At 31.8% G+C, this 17,193-nt stretch overlaps 1 protein-coding gene across 2 annotated transcripts in view; it reads left to right on the forward strand.

The window, feature by feature from the left end:
• Nucleotides 1-547: 547 nt before the first annotated feature.
• Nucleotides 548-17,193, forward strand: part of Uxs (UDP-xylose synthase) — a 41,280-nt gene continuing 24,634 nt past the window's right edge. Inside the window, exons 1-4 of one of the 2 annotated variants that reach the window (XM_035350156.2) lie at nucleotides 548-808; nucleotides 5,782-5,833; nucleotides 10,159-10,291; nucleotides 14,152-14,332. In XM_035350156.2, the coding sequence (XP_035206047.1) occupies nucleotides 739-808; nucleotides 5,782-5,833; nucleotides 10,159-10,291; nucleotides 14,152-14,332 (436 nt within the window). In that variant the 5' untranslated portion in view covers nucleotides 548-738. The remainder of the gene's footprint in view (nucleotides 809-5,781; nucleotides 5,834-10,158; nucleotides 10,292-14,151; nucleotides 14,333-17,193) is intronic. The other variant, XM_035350155.2, reaches the window with a different exon arrangement.

The raw sequence follows: 17,193 nt of genomic DNA on the forward strand, positions 1-17,193 counted from the left end.
CTCTACGCTTCATACCATACATCCAGACATTGATACCATCAGTAAAGACTTAACGATAGCAAAATATGTTTGTAGTTTGTTATTGCTATTATATTAAGATATTGTCGGTGGAGAAGAATTTGGCTAAGGCCTTCCATAAATGGGTGTCATAAGCCGCTCTCTTTATCGCAAATAACAAGGCTGAAACCGAACTGAATCTAGATACTACCTAATGCATCTGCGAGCTATAAAATACGTAAATTAGGAAGAGTTAAAAAAGAATCTCTCTTTTTCATGAAACACTTTCTTTGGAAGATTGGTAACATATGGACCCTAATGTCACACAGTTTATGATTCGGATATTTCCTATACTAATTTTTTTCTTTTTCTTATTTCTCAAATTAATAGGTTTACAATTTAAAAAATTTTCGATAATCAGTTGTCTAAAATGACTTTGATATCTAGTCGTCTCAATCAGTTCTAACCTCCTTGGCCTCAATATTTACTTAAAATTGTTAGTGATGTCAAGACAGTGCCTTTCCGCAGGAAACTGGGACTTTTTACACTTCTGGTGTATCATTTGAATGATTCGTTCGTTAATGTGTGGTGGTGTTTGTAAACGAATAGTTGTCCGGCGGTGTTGAAGTGCGTTTGCTGTATTTCGCCTTTGTTTACGTTTTACTTTTGCATCTGGAAGTTCTATAAAGAGCATTATTGATACAATGAAAAAATTTCGAGATCGTTGCTTTTATCAATAATATGTTCTCGCATTTAAGATTTAACATGAAGTTGCTATTTGGTCTTCTATTTATTATATTGCTTTTAGCCGGTAAGTATTGTTTTTGATTGACACGTTTGTAAGTTGCAGTAAGTAAATATTAATATATAGCTTAAACATAACGCTTGCTTAAGCAGATATTTAAATTATACTTGCTGAATCTGTATTTTTCTTTCTATATAGTGAAATGATTTTTTTCCTCCAGAAACAAGACATCATTCAAAGCTATAAACTATATCCTCTCTTTATACACTTTCATTTCACAATCAAATTTTTAGTGATATATACAGTGTCTCAAAAAAGTGATGGGACACTTGTGCTTTACAAAAGGAAACTGCAATAAAATAAATTTAAAAAAACATGTAAAATTTTTTGTGGGTGTGTGTTTCATACTTAAATTTAGTAACAATTGTTACATAATATACAATTTCTCAAAATATTAATTTAATAAAAATTTGTTTAGAACAGAGCAGAAAATGGCTCACTTAAGTGATGGGACACTTACAAATATTTATCCAAAAATTTTACTTTTTAAAAGGTTTTAATATTTTGCTGGATTTCCTTTTACTTTTAAAACATGATTTAATCTACTTGGGATGGATTCGACTAATTTTTTTGTGATTTCTGGAGTGATTTTACCCCATTCTTGAAGCACCGATTTTAATTGTTGTTTTGAAGAAATGGTGTGTTTGTGAATTCTTGATTCCAATTCTTGCCAAATATTCTCTATGGGATTTAATTGTAGAGATTGTGGGGGTGTTTTTATTATTTCAGGACAGTTATACAGCAGCCAGAGTCTAACGTTCAAAGCACTGTGCTTGGGATCATTGTCCTGGTAGAATTTAAAATCGTTATGAAGGTTCAATTTTCGTGCTGAAGATTTCAAATTTTGATTTAAAATCTCAATATACTTGTACTGATCCATTATACTGTCAATAAAAACAAGATTACCAATTCCAGCGGACGACATACACCCCCATACCATAACTCCTCCTCCACCATGTTTTACTGTTGGCACCAAGTTCTGTTTGCGAAATTCTTCCCTGGGTTTTCTCCACACCAAGATTCTACCGTCAGAACCAAATATATTAAATTTACTCTCATCAGCAAATATAACTTCATTCCAGTAATCAGAATTCTTATTTATGTTGGATTTTGCGAAAGCCAGTCTGAGTTTTCTATTCTTTTCACTTACGAAGAATTTTTTCCTGGCTGCTCTACCGTGATATCCAGTAGATCGAATTACTCTTCTAATAGTCTCAGAATTAACAATTACTCCATATAATGCTTGTAAATCAGCAGCAACTTTAGGAGCACTCATTCTTGGATTTTTTTTAAATATTTCGAACGATAATTCGCTTTATTCCATTGGATAGCTTTGATGGTCGGCCAGGTCTTCTTTTATCCTGAATCATGTGATTCTTTTTGTATCGTTTAATGATATTGAAAACTGTTGAATGACTGAAGTTAACTGTTTCAGTAGTTTCTCTAATAGATTTTCCACGTTCAATATGCAAATTAATAACTAATTTTCGAATTCCAGGCAAAGTTTCTTTTCGTTTAGCATTCATGGCTGCACAGAGCTAAAAAACACAAAAATTCCAAAACAAACTGGAGAGAAATACTGCAGACGATTTTATAAATTATTGGCAATTGCTTTTGAGTAAAAATAAATACCCCAAAAGATATTTTTATTGCTTACTTCAGACGATTTTTGTTGCATAGTACGTAGTGTCCCATCACTTAAGTGAGCCATTCTCTGCTTCGTTCTAAACAATTTTATTTTTATTAAATGAATATTTTAATATTTTGAGAAAATGTATGTTATGTAATAATTGTTACTAAATTTAAGTATGAAACACACCCACAAAAAAGTTTACATGTTTTTTAAATTTATTTTATTGCAGTTTCCTTTTGTAAAGCACAAGTGTCCCATCACTTTTTTGAGACACTGTATTCAGAACTTAGTTTCAAACGTGTATATTACTCTATTAATACTATGTTACTTCCGATAAAATAAAAATAAAGAGATATTTTAAAAATACATACTCATGAAATTATTAAATTAACCTAAATTAACTCTCCGTTGAGAATGAAGTAATGGACTAGCACAAAAACTAGGATATTAGTGAGCTGTTAAGTTAGATTTACTATTAAACAAATAACATCAGATGTTGATGTCTAAAATAACATAGAATTTTGTTTGTGTAGCTTTCCAAATTGAGCGTATTTCATCATTTTACAGCTAAGTATGTTAAATTTTTGGATTTGTTAAAAATGTCCAAAAATTTTAATATGTTAGGATATGAGGCTAGATTTGATTAAAAATGGTTAATAAGCAGAGGTTTCCAATCTAGTCAGAATTAAGTCTTAAAGACATTCTAATGAGTTTCAGTGAAAGTTACTGAACATTTGACCTGAAGTTATGCTAATTAGAAGCAGAATTTCGGAGTGGCAAAACTTTAAAAAATTTTGGAATAAACCAGGTGCCGAAAACCCTAGAGCCAATACTCATTAGTAAATGTATTAGCCATTCAATATTAAATATATTATCATTTGTAATGCAAATAATGATGTGTAGTATAGTTGTTAGTTTACTTAGAACTATATAAAGCAGCATCACTTTAGCGTGCTTCACTTAATTTATCATAAAACTCTGGAAATATATATTTGCTTTCTTTTAGTTATGTCTTAACTATAGTTCTCTCAGATAAAATTCTCTGATTCCCAGTTAGATATCAATAATTTTATAAAAGTTTGTCAATTATTTTTGTCCTTTAATTGATTGTAACAGATCTGATAATGAATAACTGCAGTGTCTTTTAATTTTAATTAGTGTAAACCATAGATTGCCACTACACAAAGCCAAAATAACAAGACAAAGAATTGCACAAACTCGGTATCCATGTACACATCGACCTATTTTCACTTGAAAAAAATCCCAGAATTGCACAAAAATAACATTGCGCACATCCTTGACTTTATCCACGTACACATCGACATATTTTCACATAAAAAAACATCAGAGAATTGCACAAACTAGGCTTTGTGCACTCCCTTGACTTTGTCCATGTACACATCAAACTGTATTCACTTAAAAAGTTGAAAGAACAGCAGCCAACAAAAAATATATAATCTCAGTGAATTACATTTTTTTATCAAACAATGAAATAACGTAAAAAGAGAAATTCATCTTTGCACTATACATAGGAACTATCCACTTACCTTATTTACGAATTAACACGTCTTCAGTCAAACAAAATTCCTTAACAGCATCTAAAAATATCCTAAAATTATCAACTAGAATCTGTATACTGGCATTGCTACATAAATTCACAAAATAAAAGTAAAAATAACCTCTGTAGCGAAGTTCGACCCTACGCATTTCCTTCCTACAAACAGGACACCTAATAATGGCTACTAAGTAAACCTTCATTTACACACTTCATTTACATTCTTTCCAATTTCCAGGCATTTTACCCTCTAAACCACAAATCAAGCAATATACTTCCTAACCAACGCACACCAGAAATCCTTATGAATTTAACTCAATCATGCAACCGATTACGTCATAATAGGGTTTCCATAACATTCGACTACCATAAATGAAACAACAACTTCGTGATAATACAAGAGGTACCTCCCTCTACTCTTAACTGGATGTTCTAATGAATGAGCGATTGCTGCAGTGAAAGTGGATTTAATAAAGTCTCATCCAATAAGAACTTTTTACACTGCTTGTTGTAACACTTCTGTCATTATAACAAGCATAAACTATAGATGTTTCATTACAGAGCGTATGTTTGCTCGAGTAAAAGTTTAACTTTTAAATGTTTGAGGAATCTTAGTATAAAGGTGTGCCGGTGAAGTTAAGTTAAACAAAAAGTTGTTGAGCGATTAAGTTATTTTGAAGCAGGAAACATGAAAAATGTGCAATGCCCTCGCCAGGACTCAAACCTGGGCCTCTTCAATGCACACCAAGTGTGCTACTGTTACACCACAAAGGCGTGCTGGAAGGAACAGAAAACACCTTGTGTACTCCCTCTTTTAAGGAGCGGCTGAGGATTAGTCGCCATATCCTGGGGATGACGAATTATTGTCCACCATATTTTAGTTCGAACCACTGTAGTCATTAGATTATTTTGAAGCAGGAGATGTGAAAAATGTGCAATGCTCTTCCTGGGACTCGAACCTGGACCTCTCAACTACACGCCAAGTGTTCTACCATTACACCACAAAAGCATGTTGGGAGAAGGGAGAAAATACCTTTATTAAGTTACTGGTTATTTTAAACAATGTTGTGTGATATGATAAAATTGATTAACAAAAAATCTGATATGGACCATGACTTCCTTGTATGCCTGTTAAATTATATACATTTTAAACATGACTCAAACACAAAACATTTCACTCTTTTAGATACTAAAAGTATACTTACATTGAAAGAAATAGTGATGTAAAATGAAAGCTGAAGGTGTATGGACCATTTTAAGAAAAGTTTTCAAACCAATTATTAATGCTATGTTATATATTCTAATAGTTAATATATTTACTATGTATGTAATTGTACAATATTCACTCTAGCTACAGCATATGGGTGTCTTTGATTGTAGTAGTGTTGCTACTCATATGATAGTTAAATACAAAATTTGATCATAAATCCTGAAAAATTCAAAAAATGTCAAGGGTAAAGTGCTTTTTGAAAAGACCAATTGGAACCAAAAGTGGAAGTGTTTAACTACATATTATAGCAGCCCCATACGTAAAATTTCAAATTTCTTCTGCTAACCATTTTTGAGTTACAGGAAAAATTCAAAAAACCCTTCAAGTGAAGTGTTCTTTTGGCAGTGAGAAATTTTTCTTTTGTAAGTGACTTTAGTTATCATAAACATTCTAATAATTTGGGAAATATTTTTATTATGTATATTATTAACCATTCCAGTAATATGCTTTAAAGTATTAAATAACCAGTTTATTAAAATGTGTCAGTTTTTTCTTAAAATAATTACTAATTTTTTTTTCAGTTATTCTCAATTTTAAATTATTGGCAGATGCTGAGAATTCTAGTATTTCAAGGTAATTTTTTAACAGATTTTTCTATATTTCATCTAAATGAAATTCATTGCCATGTTAATAGAAGCTTGTTTTGTTTTTTCTCTTTACATTTGCTTTTACGGTACTTCTGTAGTCACAGATGGCTTTGGTATGAGATTCTTATTAATATTTGTTATGTGCAATTAAAAAGTAATACAGTCAAAAGTCGTTAATCCGGACACCCATAATCCGGAATGATCTATTATCCGGACCTCAAAGCTACAAACTTTCTGCACATGCGTCAACGCATGCACGTAATACCTTTATGCATGGGCATAATATGTGTACACATGCGCAGAATACGTGTACGCATGCGCGTTTAATGTATAACGGACGGTATAAGCTAAGCTAAAATTATCTATTTCAGTTAATGTTGCAGATTGCGTTGTTCCATAACCTTCGAATTGGATCCGGCTTATTATTTTTTGCAGACTGTTAGAGCAATTTTATAAAAGTAAGCTTGAACTTTCGATTATATCAAATAGAATTTCCGATTCTGGAGCTGCCAAAGGATATATCTACAAAGCGAAAGCATGTTTTGATGTCCATCAAACAAATAGTGGAATTGCTGCAAAAAATGGATAAAGGCGTATCCTTTGTTTCTCTAACCATTCCGAAATCTATTTATAAATTTCACACTGCTCTGTGGGGGGGGGGGGCGGCACGGCACATAATGAACTGGAAGTTGATCTATCAGCGCTATCCTTATCTTCAGGGCAGATGTTTTTATTTTATTCGGCTTATAATTCCTTACTAAATGTAGTATTTCATCTCGATGTACTCCGTCTTTGATATGATTTAAATCAAATTCCTCGTCATTATAAATATCACGAATACACATCAAATAGTTTTCTGGTTGCAATTTTCTAATTTCGACTATGCGTAATGTATGCTTTACGCGTGCGCGCGTTGAAAGAAATGTTTAATTAAGTAAACAAATAAATATTAAGCTTTTTGATTTTTGTAAATTTTGATACCCTTTAGATCGTAATTGCTCTTTATTTCATAAATTACTGTTTCATATTTATAATTTTATAATTTCTGCATGCCATCTTACCAGATTTAAATTGATGATCTATAATCCAGAATCGACGAAGTCCCGACGAGTCCGGATTAAAGACTTTTGACTGTATACATCTGAGACTATTCAAATTTCTTATTCTTTTAAAATTTATGATAAAATTTAGCAATTGCTCAATTTTTTTCAGGTTCAAGTTCGTGTGTATTTCTTGTTTTGTTGTTGCTATTATTTTTTGGTCAGTTAAACATTTCTTCAAAATGATGTTTAGTATTCACTATTTTATGTCCCTAGTCTAGGAGTTTCTTGCCCACCGTGTGTGAAATACAATCTGAATCGAAAGCATTTGCACAACTAGAAAAACTGTTTCATTATGAGCAATGATAAGACTTACTTATAATCATGAGCAATGATAAGGCAAAGGTAAATAATTAAAATTATATAGTAATGAAGATAAAATTATATATCAACCCATTTATTAGCAAATGCAGCTTTGAACTGTTCCTTATGAATATGATAGCTGGCATTATGGCATGAGCAGATGTCAAAGGTTATGCTAAAGAATTAGTTAGCAGATATCAGCTAATCAGCATTCTCAGATGTATTTGAATTTGGAAAAAGTATGGAAATCAGGAAAGGCGTTTCCTGAAGATAATTCAGATGTGAATGGGCTTGGAGCATTTGCAGAACATACAATTATAACTGTTTGCAAAATCTCAGCAGCATATCATGAGGCTGTTTAACTGCTACAGAAGAACACTGTAGATGATCTCATATTATAGGCAGTCACTTCCCGAGTGTTTAATAATAAGTGTGTGTAATGTATGCTGCTTCACAATAATGTGGCTAAGTGATGTTGGTGACTGACCAGCTAACACCACTGAATATTTCAACCAAGCTTAAGCGAACAAGCTGGACTGCATGGTTAATTTTCTTAGTTCTTCCCATGTGTAGCATAAATACAGATTAGTTCTCTTTAGAAAGACCTCCAAGAAGTCATCTATTCTCTGAAGCATTTCATTTGTTTTCAAATACAATCAAAAGTCATTAATCCGGACTCGTCGGGACTTCGGCAGTTCCGGATTATAGATCATCAGTTTAAATCTGGTAAAATGGCATGCAGAAATTATAAAATTAAAAATATGAAACCTTAATTTACGAAATAAAGAACAATTATGATCTAAAGGGTATCAAAATTTACAAAAAAAAAAAAAGCTTAATATTTATTTGTTTACTTTATTAAACATTTCTTTCAATGTAAGTTGTTTAAGTTGCTTCGTTTTTTATGTGATAATACATTCTCTTTAATTCTATAAACAGACATAATTTCTTGTTCAGTTACAAAGTTCCGCTGTTCCAAGTCCTATAATTACTGTGTCGAGAATACCGACTAATTTGTCAATCGAAATTTTTTCATTTTCAATAACCTCTGTCACTTTCTTCCTTCGCTATCGGAAGCAAATTATAATGACGAGGCATTTGATTTAAATCATATGAAAGACGGAGTACAATGAGATGAAATACTACATTTAGTAAGCAATTATAAGCCAAATAAAATAAAAACATCTGCCCTTAAGATAAGGATAGTGCTGACAGATCAACTTCCAATTAATTGCGCGCAGCGTTAAAGATAAACAAAGTTTAGATAAACAAATGTTAAAGTTTAGATAAACAAAGGATATGCCTTTATCCATTTTTTGCAGCAATTCCACTTTTAATGGACTCCGAAAGATACTTTCGCTTTGTATATCCTTTACATGTTAGTAAATATATATCGAAAATTCTATTTGACATAATCGAAAGTTCAAGCTTACTTTTATAAAATTGCTCTAACAGCAAAGCTGGATCCAATTCAAAGATTAAGGAACAACGCAATCTGCAACATTAACTGAAATAGATAATTTTAGCTTAGCTTATCCCGTTATACATTAAACGCGCATTCGTAAACATATTTTGCGCACGCATACATGCAAATTCGCAGCAGTAAAGGTCTTACGCACTTACAAACTTTCTGCGCATGCGTATGCACAGAAAGTTTGTAGCTTTGAGGTCCGGATTAAGCGTGTCCGAATTAACGACTTTTGACTGTATTCAAATAGCCTAACCTAAACTGGGCAATGTTGGCCGGGCCTTCTTTTTACTGACAACAGAAACTGCAATTTATTGCTCCCAGGCTTCATGATCATGGCATCAGAATTATCACTGCTGTCAATGCTTAAAAATAGTAACAGATATCATAGTAGATGCCAAAATCAAAAGTACTGCATCTGCTAGCTTTTGGTTCTCCTTTGTTTCAATATACAATACAAGTCTTCATTGTTTCAATATACAATACAAGTCTGCTTTGTTTCAATATACAAGTTTCAATATAAGTCTGCGAGATGTAGATAAGTAGTTTTAAGTGGCAGATAGCAAAGATGCCAGTGTATTAATGTACTACTCACTGTTGCATGATAATTCATACAAAAGTTTAGACGCTATTCTGATCCACTGATACTAGCATTGTCTGTTGTGTCATTACTTTAAGGTTCATGCCAGACAACTTCTGTGCAACTTAACTACTTTCCTCACTTACCTGTTCAACACTGATCCCTCCATCTTTGAATGTTGAAAATCAGTTCCTCAGTTGGTTTTTTGGGACATTCTCATTTGCTTAAGCCATCCAAATTGGCACTGGCTTAATAATATACCTTTTTTTGTGTGTGTGTTTTGGAGATGTGCATTTTGTCTGCTACTATTTAAACCACTTTTTACATTCTTTCCTTATATATATTTTGTCATTTGTATGTCTAACTAAAATATATTTGCAAATTGGGGTTGTAGGTTGTATGTTTAGTGGAGGGTGTATTTCAATTCCTGTATTCATAATATGAAGTTTAAATTAATTGAGAAGTGAAAAAGAATTATGTTATATAGTATATAACAAAACTTTTTAATTGAAGCTGTCAGGAAACAAAACAGGAATTTAGAACATGTAAAATAAAAAAGATGGTATGTAAAAGAATGAGTTATGTAACACCTATCATTTGTGTGAGATTCATCATGTGAAAGAAAGACAATTTTTTTTTTTAATTTAGCAAATTAGAGTAGCATTAATTTGAGTTAGAAGAAATTTTGAAAAATTGTGAATTATGTCAACATAATTAAGTAATTTATTTGGCAGTCATTCAGATATAAGTATCAATAATTACCTCAGCAAAGTTGATTTAATTTTTTCTTTCTTTGAATGCATTATCAGAATGCTGAAAAAAAGTTTATAGACTAATTGGTTATATCTCTTCCTTTTTAGGGATCCTGATTTGGATTTGGTGCATAAAAAGATAGAACATTTATCTATGCAGATCAATAAACTTCAGGACATAACTTCTAAACCTTACCCGAAAGTGAAAAAATTAGGATACAGTGAAAGAAAAAGGATACTGGTATCATATTATTCTTTAAATAAGTGAATGTCTTAAATAAATGTTTCATCATGTTTTAAAATTACATGAGAAAGCCATAATTAATTTGGGATAAATGTGGTTTATGCCTGATAAGTCATTATATGACATATGCAATATATCATAAGGCATGGAATAAAGGATGACAATTTTGTAATCAAATCTGGCAATCAAAAAGCATGAACTGAGACTTGATAGAACTGTTACGAGTCCCTGCTGTGCTTGAACGGACCACTGCAGAAACAACTAGAAAACAATGATATATGTCTTATCATTTGGAGATCACGCGAGGTGACTGAGTCACCCCAATCAGTTTCATTAGGAAAATGTGTTATAAATGTTATAAAAAAACCATTTGATTATAAACAATAATTGCAATATTTCATTGAGAAAATATACTTATTTCAATATTTAAGAAAAAATTCCATTCAAAATAATTAAGTACCTAATCAGGGATCAGAAGCTGACATACACTTCTGGCAAACATAGAAGGAATGAATTTTACGCATAAAATTACCACATATTTTGCAAGAAATTGTAGTTTTATTGTCTTTGGACCTTGGACCACATAGCACATCGACCTTTGTCGAGTTTTGGTTTCTTTGATGGGCGTTCTTCTGATGCACTAGAAGTTGCATTATTGATGCTTTCACAAAGCACTTTAGGAAGCATTGGCATATTTTTTCTTATCTCTATGTGGGGCTGTATAAGAGATATATCCAAATTTTTTAGGAATTTCCTCCTATTTTGATATTGTAAGGGAGGGGTCTTAGTTGACAATAATGCAACTCGGGCATTTATTGCAGCAATGTTCAACACACAATAAAAAACAATCATCGGCCATCTGTTGGTTTGTCGAGCTGTCGAATATAATGAAGACATTTCATCAACTTTGTCTACACTGCCTTTTGTTGCATTATAAAAATGAATTATTTCTGATTTCTTGGTATCATCACTTTCATCAATGCATTGTAGATAACAAAACTACACATTTTGATTTTTTAGGCACATACATACTAGTGTTACGTTCTTTTGGAACCCAAATATAGAAGAATAATCTTTCCTAGTTTTTGTTTGGACGAATTCGGGGGAATTTCAGCCTTGTTTCTCTTCAGGGTTCCTACAATAGCTTCTTTGACAAAAGTTCTTTTGCTAGAGGATAGATAACTCGTATACCAATTATCCATTGTTACGTTTCTGCCTGATCCAAAAAAAGGGGTACACAAGCATTTTGTAATTTCAAATGGTGAATTTTCAACTCTAAAGGGACCTTCCAGCTGTTGTCCTGCATATATCTCTGTTATAGCTGTAAAATGTTCTTGAATCTACTAAGGCAAATATTTTTATTCCATATTTCGCTGGTTTGCTAGGTATATATTGACGAAAAGAACACTGCCCTCAAAATTTCTCTAATTTTTCGTCGATAGTAACATATTCACCAATAATGTATATCTTTTGGCAATTTTCGTTGAAATCAGCAAAAAATTCTCTCACAGCCGCCAGTTTGTACAATTTTTTGCGAGCTTCACGATTGGTCACATTGTCTAACCATAAATACCTGAGAAGAAAATTAAATCTTTTATATGACATTGTGTTCCATAAAATTTCAATGCCTGATCCATCAGTAGCCCACAAATCTTGTGTATTTGTATGTGACGATTTATGCAATCCGCACAGATATAAAAGCCCGAAAAGTGCTCTAATTTCCACATCATTTGTCATTTTGGCATCTCGGTCTCTGGTGTAATTTACCAATATTTTTTCAATATAAATATTTGTACACATTTTCAATATAAATATTTGTATGAATCATATCATTTTAGCATTGAAAAACAATTCCCAACTTTCTAGAGGCTTCGTTATATTGCGTGTAGTTCCTTTTAATCCTGGTAAATGAGTTATTATATTTTGAGAAAACGTTTTCACTTTTTGATTTGGTTTTCCTTTCTGCCAAACTGTGTTATTTTTGCTGAAAAAATTCTTTTTACTAAATCAGGATTTCCGTCGTCTTCATCATTCTGCTCAAATTCACTTTTGCTATCGTGAGAACTGTATATTTCTTCATCAGATTCATTTTCACTATCTTGATCAATTTCTCCATCAGAAGACTCAACTTCATCTAATAGAGTTCTCAAACATTCCATCTCTTTTTCATATTCAGTAAATTTACATTTGTAAGCCATTATTTATCAAATAATCCAACAGACCAACAGCGGAAAAACTCGAGAGCACGAAGCTAAACTGCTACTAATGAAAAATTTCGAAGCAGTAATAGTCACGCGGGGTCACTGAGTCACCCCATTCCCTCATGGATTCCAAGAAATGATTTCTTCTCTCGCAGAAAAAAAAAAAAAAAAAAAAAAAAAAACAAGCAAAAATAACAATACACATTCCAAGGGAAGTGTCAGACAGGAGGATACTAGAAGGATGATTCATTAACGTGAAATATTTCCGGAAAGGATTGTTGATTTTCGACGCATGGGGTGACTCTGTGCCCCGCATGACTTCTCCCGCGTTAAAATTCCATTCATATGTAGTTCACCATTCATTCATCAACACTAAATTCATGCTGACATCAAACAGCTCAGTCCAGAAGATTTTAACAATTTTAAAGGATTTCCATGAATTGAAAATGCAGTCAAATTGTAAAAGGAACTGGTAGTTTTCAAGTTTGGAAGAAGGAGAAGTTGAAGAAATAATCCAAAAAGGAAAAAGGAAAAATTGGATGATCTTATAACACCAACTGACAGTGAAGGCAATCATAATGAAGAAGACAAGAGGCTTTTAACTTAACAAGAAATTAAATGAATTATTAAAAAACAGGCTGCATAATCCATAACAGGCAATGAAAAATTCTGTGTTCCTTATTGTGAAAAGGTCGTGTCTGTCATTATCTTAAGCAAAAATCACCAAGTTTTAAAAAAAAATAATTGTATTACGTGCTTATTAAAGAGAAACGCCATTCTATGTGGGGCTGTATAAGAGATATATCCAAATTTTTTAGGAATTTCCTCCTATTTTGATATTGTAAGGGAGGGGTCTTTGTTGACAATAATGCAACTCGGGCATTTATTGCAGCAACGTCCAACACACAATAAAAAACAACCATCAGCCATCTGTTGGTTTTTCGAGCTGTCGAATATAATGATGACATTTCATCAACTTTATTTTCATAAACATACGTTTTGGAGTCAATCCAAAGGGGCTGAAACCTTAAAGGATGAAAATTTTGTAATCAAATCTGGCAATCAAAAAGCATGAACTGAGACTTGATAGAACAGTTATGAGTCCCTGCTGCGCTTGAATGGACCACTGCAGAAACAACTAGAAAACAATGATTATAGTTTATGGTAAGGTAGCTGATCTCTCCCATGTTAGGCATTCTCTACGTATAAACAAAGCAAGCTACTAAGATGGGGAAGGGGTTGGGCCCATTACCCATATAGACAGAAGACATGCATTGCCACCCCTCCGCCATATCGAGGGAGGAACCATAGAAATTAATGGGTTTTCACAATCAAAACTCGCTGTTCCTTTGTGTAGTGCTGCAAGTTGTCTGACTACATCAAAGCTGCAAAATTAACTGACAGTGATAAACTGCTAGTCTTGCTAGGTCAAATCAAACTTAACAATCTTAAATTGAAACATTTTCCTGTTTGTAAATATATAAAAATATTTTCCATTTTCTAAAAATAAAGTGTATTTGTGAGCATACTAAACCCAGCGCTTTTGTTGGGGCAACTTATAGTAATACCTAGAATATCTAATGCATTGATGTTGTTGAATACTCTTTTACATGTATTAACCAATGCACTCTAATATTGTTTTTCTTTTCATATTAGATTACTGGTGGAGCAGGATTTGTAGGCAGTCATCTTGTTGACAGACTTATGTCTGAAGGTCATGAAGTAACTGTTGTTGACAACTTTTTTACTGGTAGCAAGAGAAACATCGAACATTGGATAGGTCATGAAAATTTTGAGCTTATTCGGCATGATATTGTAAATCGCTTATATGTTGAAGGTAAATTGTTCACATAAAATTAATTGTGTTTACAAATTTTTCATGTTTAAAGAAGCACTGTTTAATTCAGTAATACATTTTATTAAATTATTTAATGTATATTATGTGTAATGAATGAATGTTCTCCCTGCTGAGAAAGAAATGTACCTCAAACAAAATGGAAAATGCTTAAATAGATATTCTAAACTTTTGAATTAAAGGAAACATATACAACTAACATTAGTATAAATTTGGAGTACTTTATCGTAAACAAACAAAGCTGTGTACATGCTGTATTGAGATCATATATTTAAATACGTTTCTCTTTATAAGAATTAACAGTACTTACATGTTAACACCACCGCAGCAGAAGTTACACTGATGCACCTACCTATAAAGAGAAATCCTGTTGTTGGCATGCAGTTATCTTTTGGATTCCTTTTTACCTTGTTGTTTGCTGAATTTTGACACCATTTTTTAGTGCTACGAAAATGTGTCTTTGGGATTTGCCAAACACAGAAGAGGATGCAATTTTATTTTTTCAGGAGCGAAATATTTTACCAAAAAAAAAAAAACGAAAATGTACCTATTCGCATGATACGAAACTTTATTTTCGTAAACGTACGTTTTGGAAATGTAACTTAAGACAGTGTGGCAACTTAAGCAAGTGGACTTGAAACTCTATATCGGCCCATTTTTGACCAAAATCCGATTGAGTACTTTGATTTTAAATAAAGTGTTTTAATTTATGATTTGTCTTTGATTTTAAATAAAGTGTTTTAATTTATGATTTGTCACAAAAATTTTAGTTGTAAATTGGCAGCACTTAAAACCCGCCTAATCTGCAGCTGTGATGGCTTTAATATGTAAGTACTGAATTAACTTTCATAAGCATAGACGCGACCATTTATTTTGTTTATAAATAAAACTTTGGGCATATAAAGGAAAAATTAATATTCATAGTGAAAATTAAAAAAAAAAAAAAGTGATGGAATAACAAGGAAAAGAATGTGGAATCCATTCCTGCTCGTGTTGGATCCTACAGTAACACAGATAGTATTTTAATTATCATTGAAAAAAAGAACTTTTTTCATCTGTTGTAGAATTAGAAGCCAACGTAATATTAATTCCACTGAAACAGATAATGAGCAGCAGAGAAGTGTACTTGGTTGATGGGAGCAACACATAATTGATTAATTTCACCAGTAGGGTAATCAGCAATTGATAGTATTTATTTAAACATGGATGTTTCATGCAATTAAGTTTTTATTGAGTTAAATGTCAAATTTGAATTAACAAGAATTTACCATGTTTGAAGAGAAAGATTTTTATATCCTGTTCTTTTGTTTGCTTCATAAATATGGAAGCATATTTTTGCTGCTTTCAAATGTTTTGTACATTTTTACACCTTTTTTTGTTAAGAATTTTTTTTATAATGTATGTATATATGTGTGTGCATGTAATTATTTACAACTAATTGGCAATAATAAATTTGTCAATTATATAAAATAAATATATGTAATTATGTTTCAAGAAAAAATGAAATTCAAAGATTTTTTTTTTTTTTTTTTTTTTTTTTTTTTTTTTTATGCCCACCCAAAACTGTTTCCAGATATTGAGTTGCACTAACACTTTGGAAGCCACTGACTGATACAGAGCATTTGTCTAAAATTAACTCCTATCTAAATTTTGCTAATTTTAAATTATTTTTAACTAAAGTATAGAAAAGTTAATGGTATAAAAATTATTTTTATATAATTAACTTTTAAGGTTATATGTACACATTTTTTAGTAAAATTGAAAGTTAATTAAAAATTTATAAATAAAAACATATGAAACATTTCTAATCAATTTAAAAGTATAAACATAAACAGTTTTTCTTATATTGTTTTTTGAGGACTTTGAAATGGAAATATAGTACAAAGTCCGTAATCTGGGCGTCCATTATCCAGAATGATCTATAATCTGGACCTCAAAGCCACAAAAATTTTTTTGTATGTTTTATGCATGTGCGTAATGCATTTACGCATGAACCTTTAATGTATAACGGATTGTATAAGCTAGGCTAAAATTATCCTTACTGATTCTAAGGCATTTTGGTTAAGGTTGCAAATTGTGCCATTTCTTAATCTTCTAATTGGATCCAGCTTATTATTATTTGCAGACTGTTAGAGCAATTTTATAAAAATTAAGCTTGAACTTTCGATTATGTCAAAAATAATTTCCAATTCTGGAGCTGCCAAAGGATCTACAAAGCGAAAGCATGTTTCGATGTCCATCAAACAAAAAGTGGAATTGCTGCAAAAAGTGGATAAAGGCATATCCGTCTCTAAATTATGCTAGGAGTATGACATTGGAAATTCAACTGTATATGACATAAGCAAAAAGAAAAAAGAACAATGCCCCAATCATCAATCAATTAACGGATGGCAAAATCTGTAGTATGGTTCTAGATTCAGAAAATGCCCTTCCGATAGTGAAGAAAGTGACAGAGAGGTTATTGAAAACAAAAAATTTCGATTGACAAGTTAGTCGGTATTCTCGACACAGCAATTACAGGACTTGAACAATGGAACTTTGTAGCTGAACAAGAAATTATGTCTGTTTATAGAATTAAAGAGAAAGTATTAGCACAAAAAACGAAGCAACTTAAACAACTTACATTGAAAGAAATGTTTAATAAAGTAAACAAATAAATATTAAGCTTTTGTTTTGTAAATTTTGATACCCTTTAGATCATAATTGCTCTTTATTTCATAAATTATGGTTTCATATTTTTAATTGTATAATTTCTGCATGCCATCTTACCAGATTTAAATTGATGATTTATAATCCGGAAAACCCTACTTACGTATTACCCCGGTACTTACGTATTATCGCAA

The sequence above is a fragment of the Stegodyphus dumicola genome, chromosome 8 (genome assembly GCF_044657685.1).
Source record: "Stegodyphus dumicola isolate Sdum_Otavi_A_Nest chromosome 8, ASM4465768v1".
In the NCBI taxonomy this organism is placed as follows: domain Eukaryota; kingdom Metazoa; phylum Arthropoda; class Arachnida; order Araneae; family Eresidae; genus Stegodyphus; species Stegodyphus dumicola.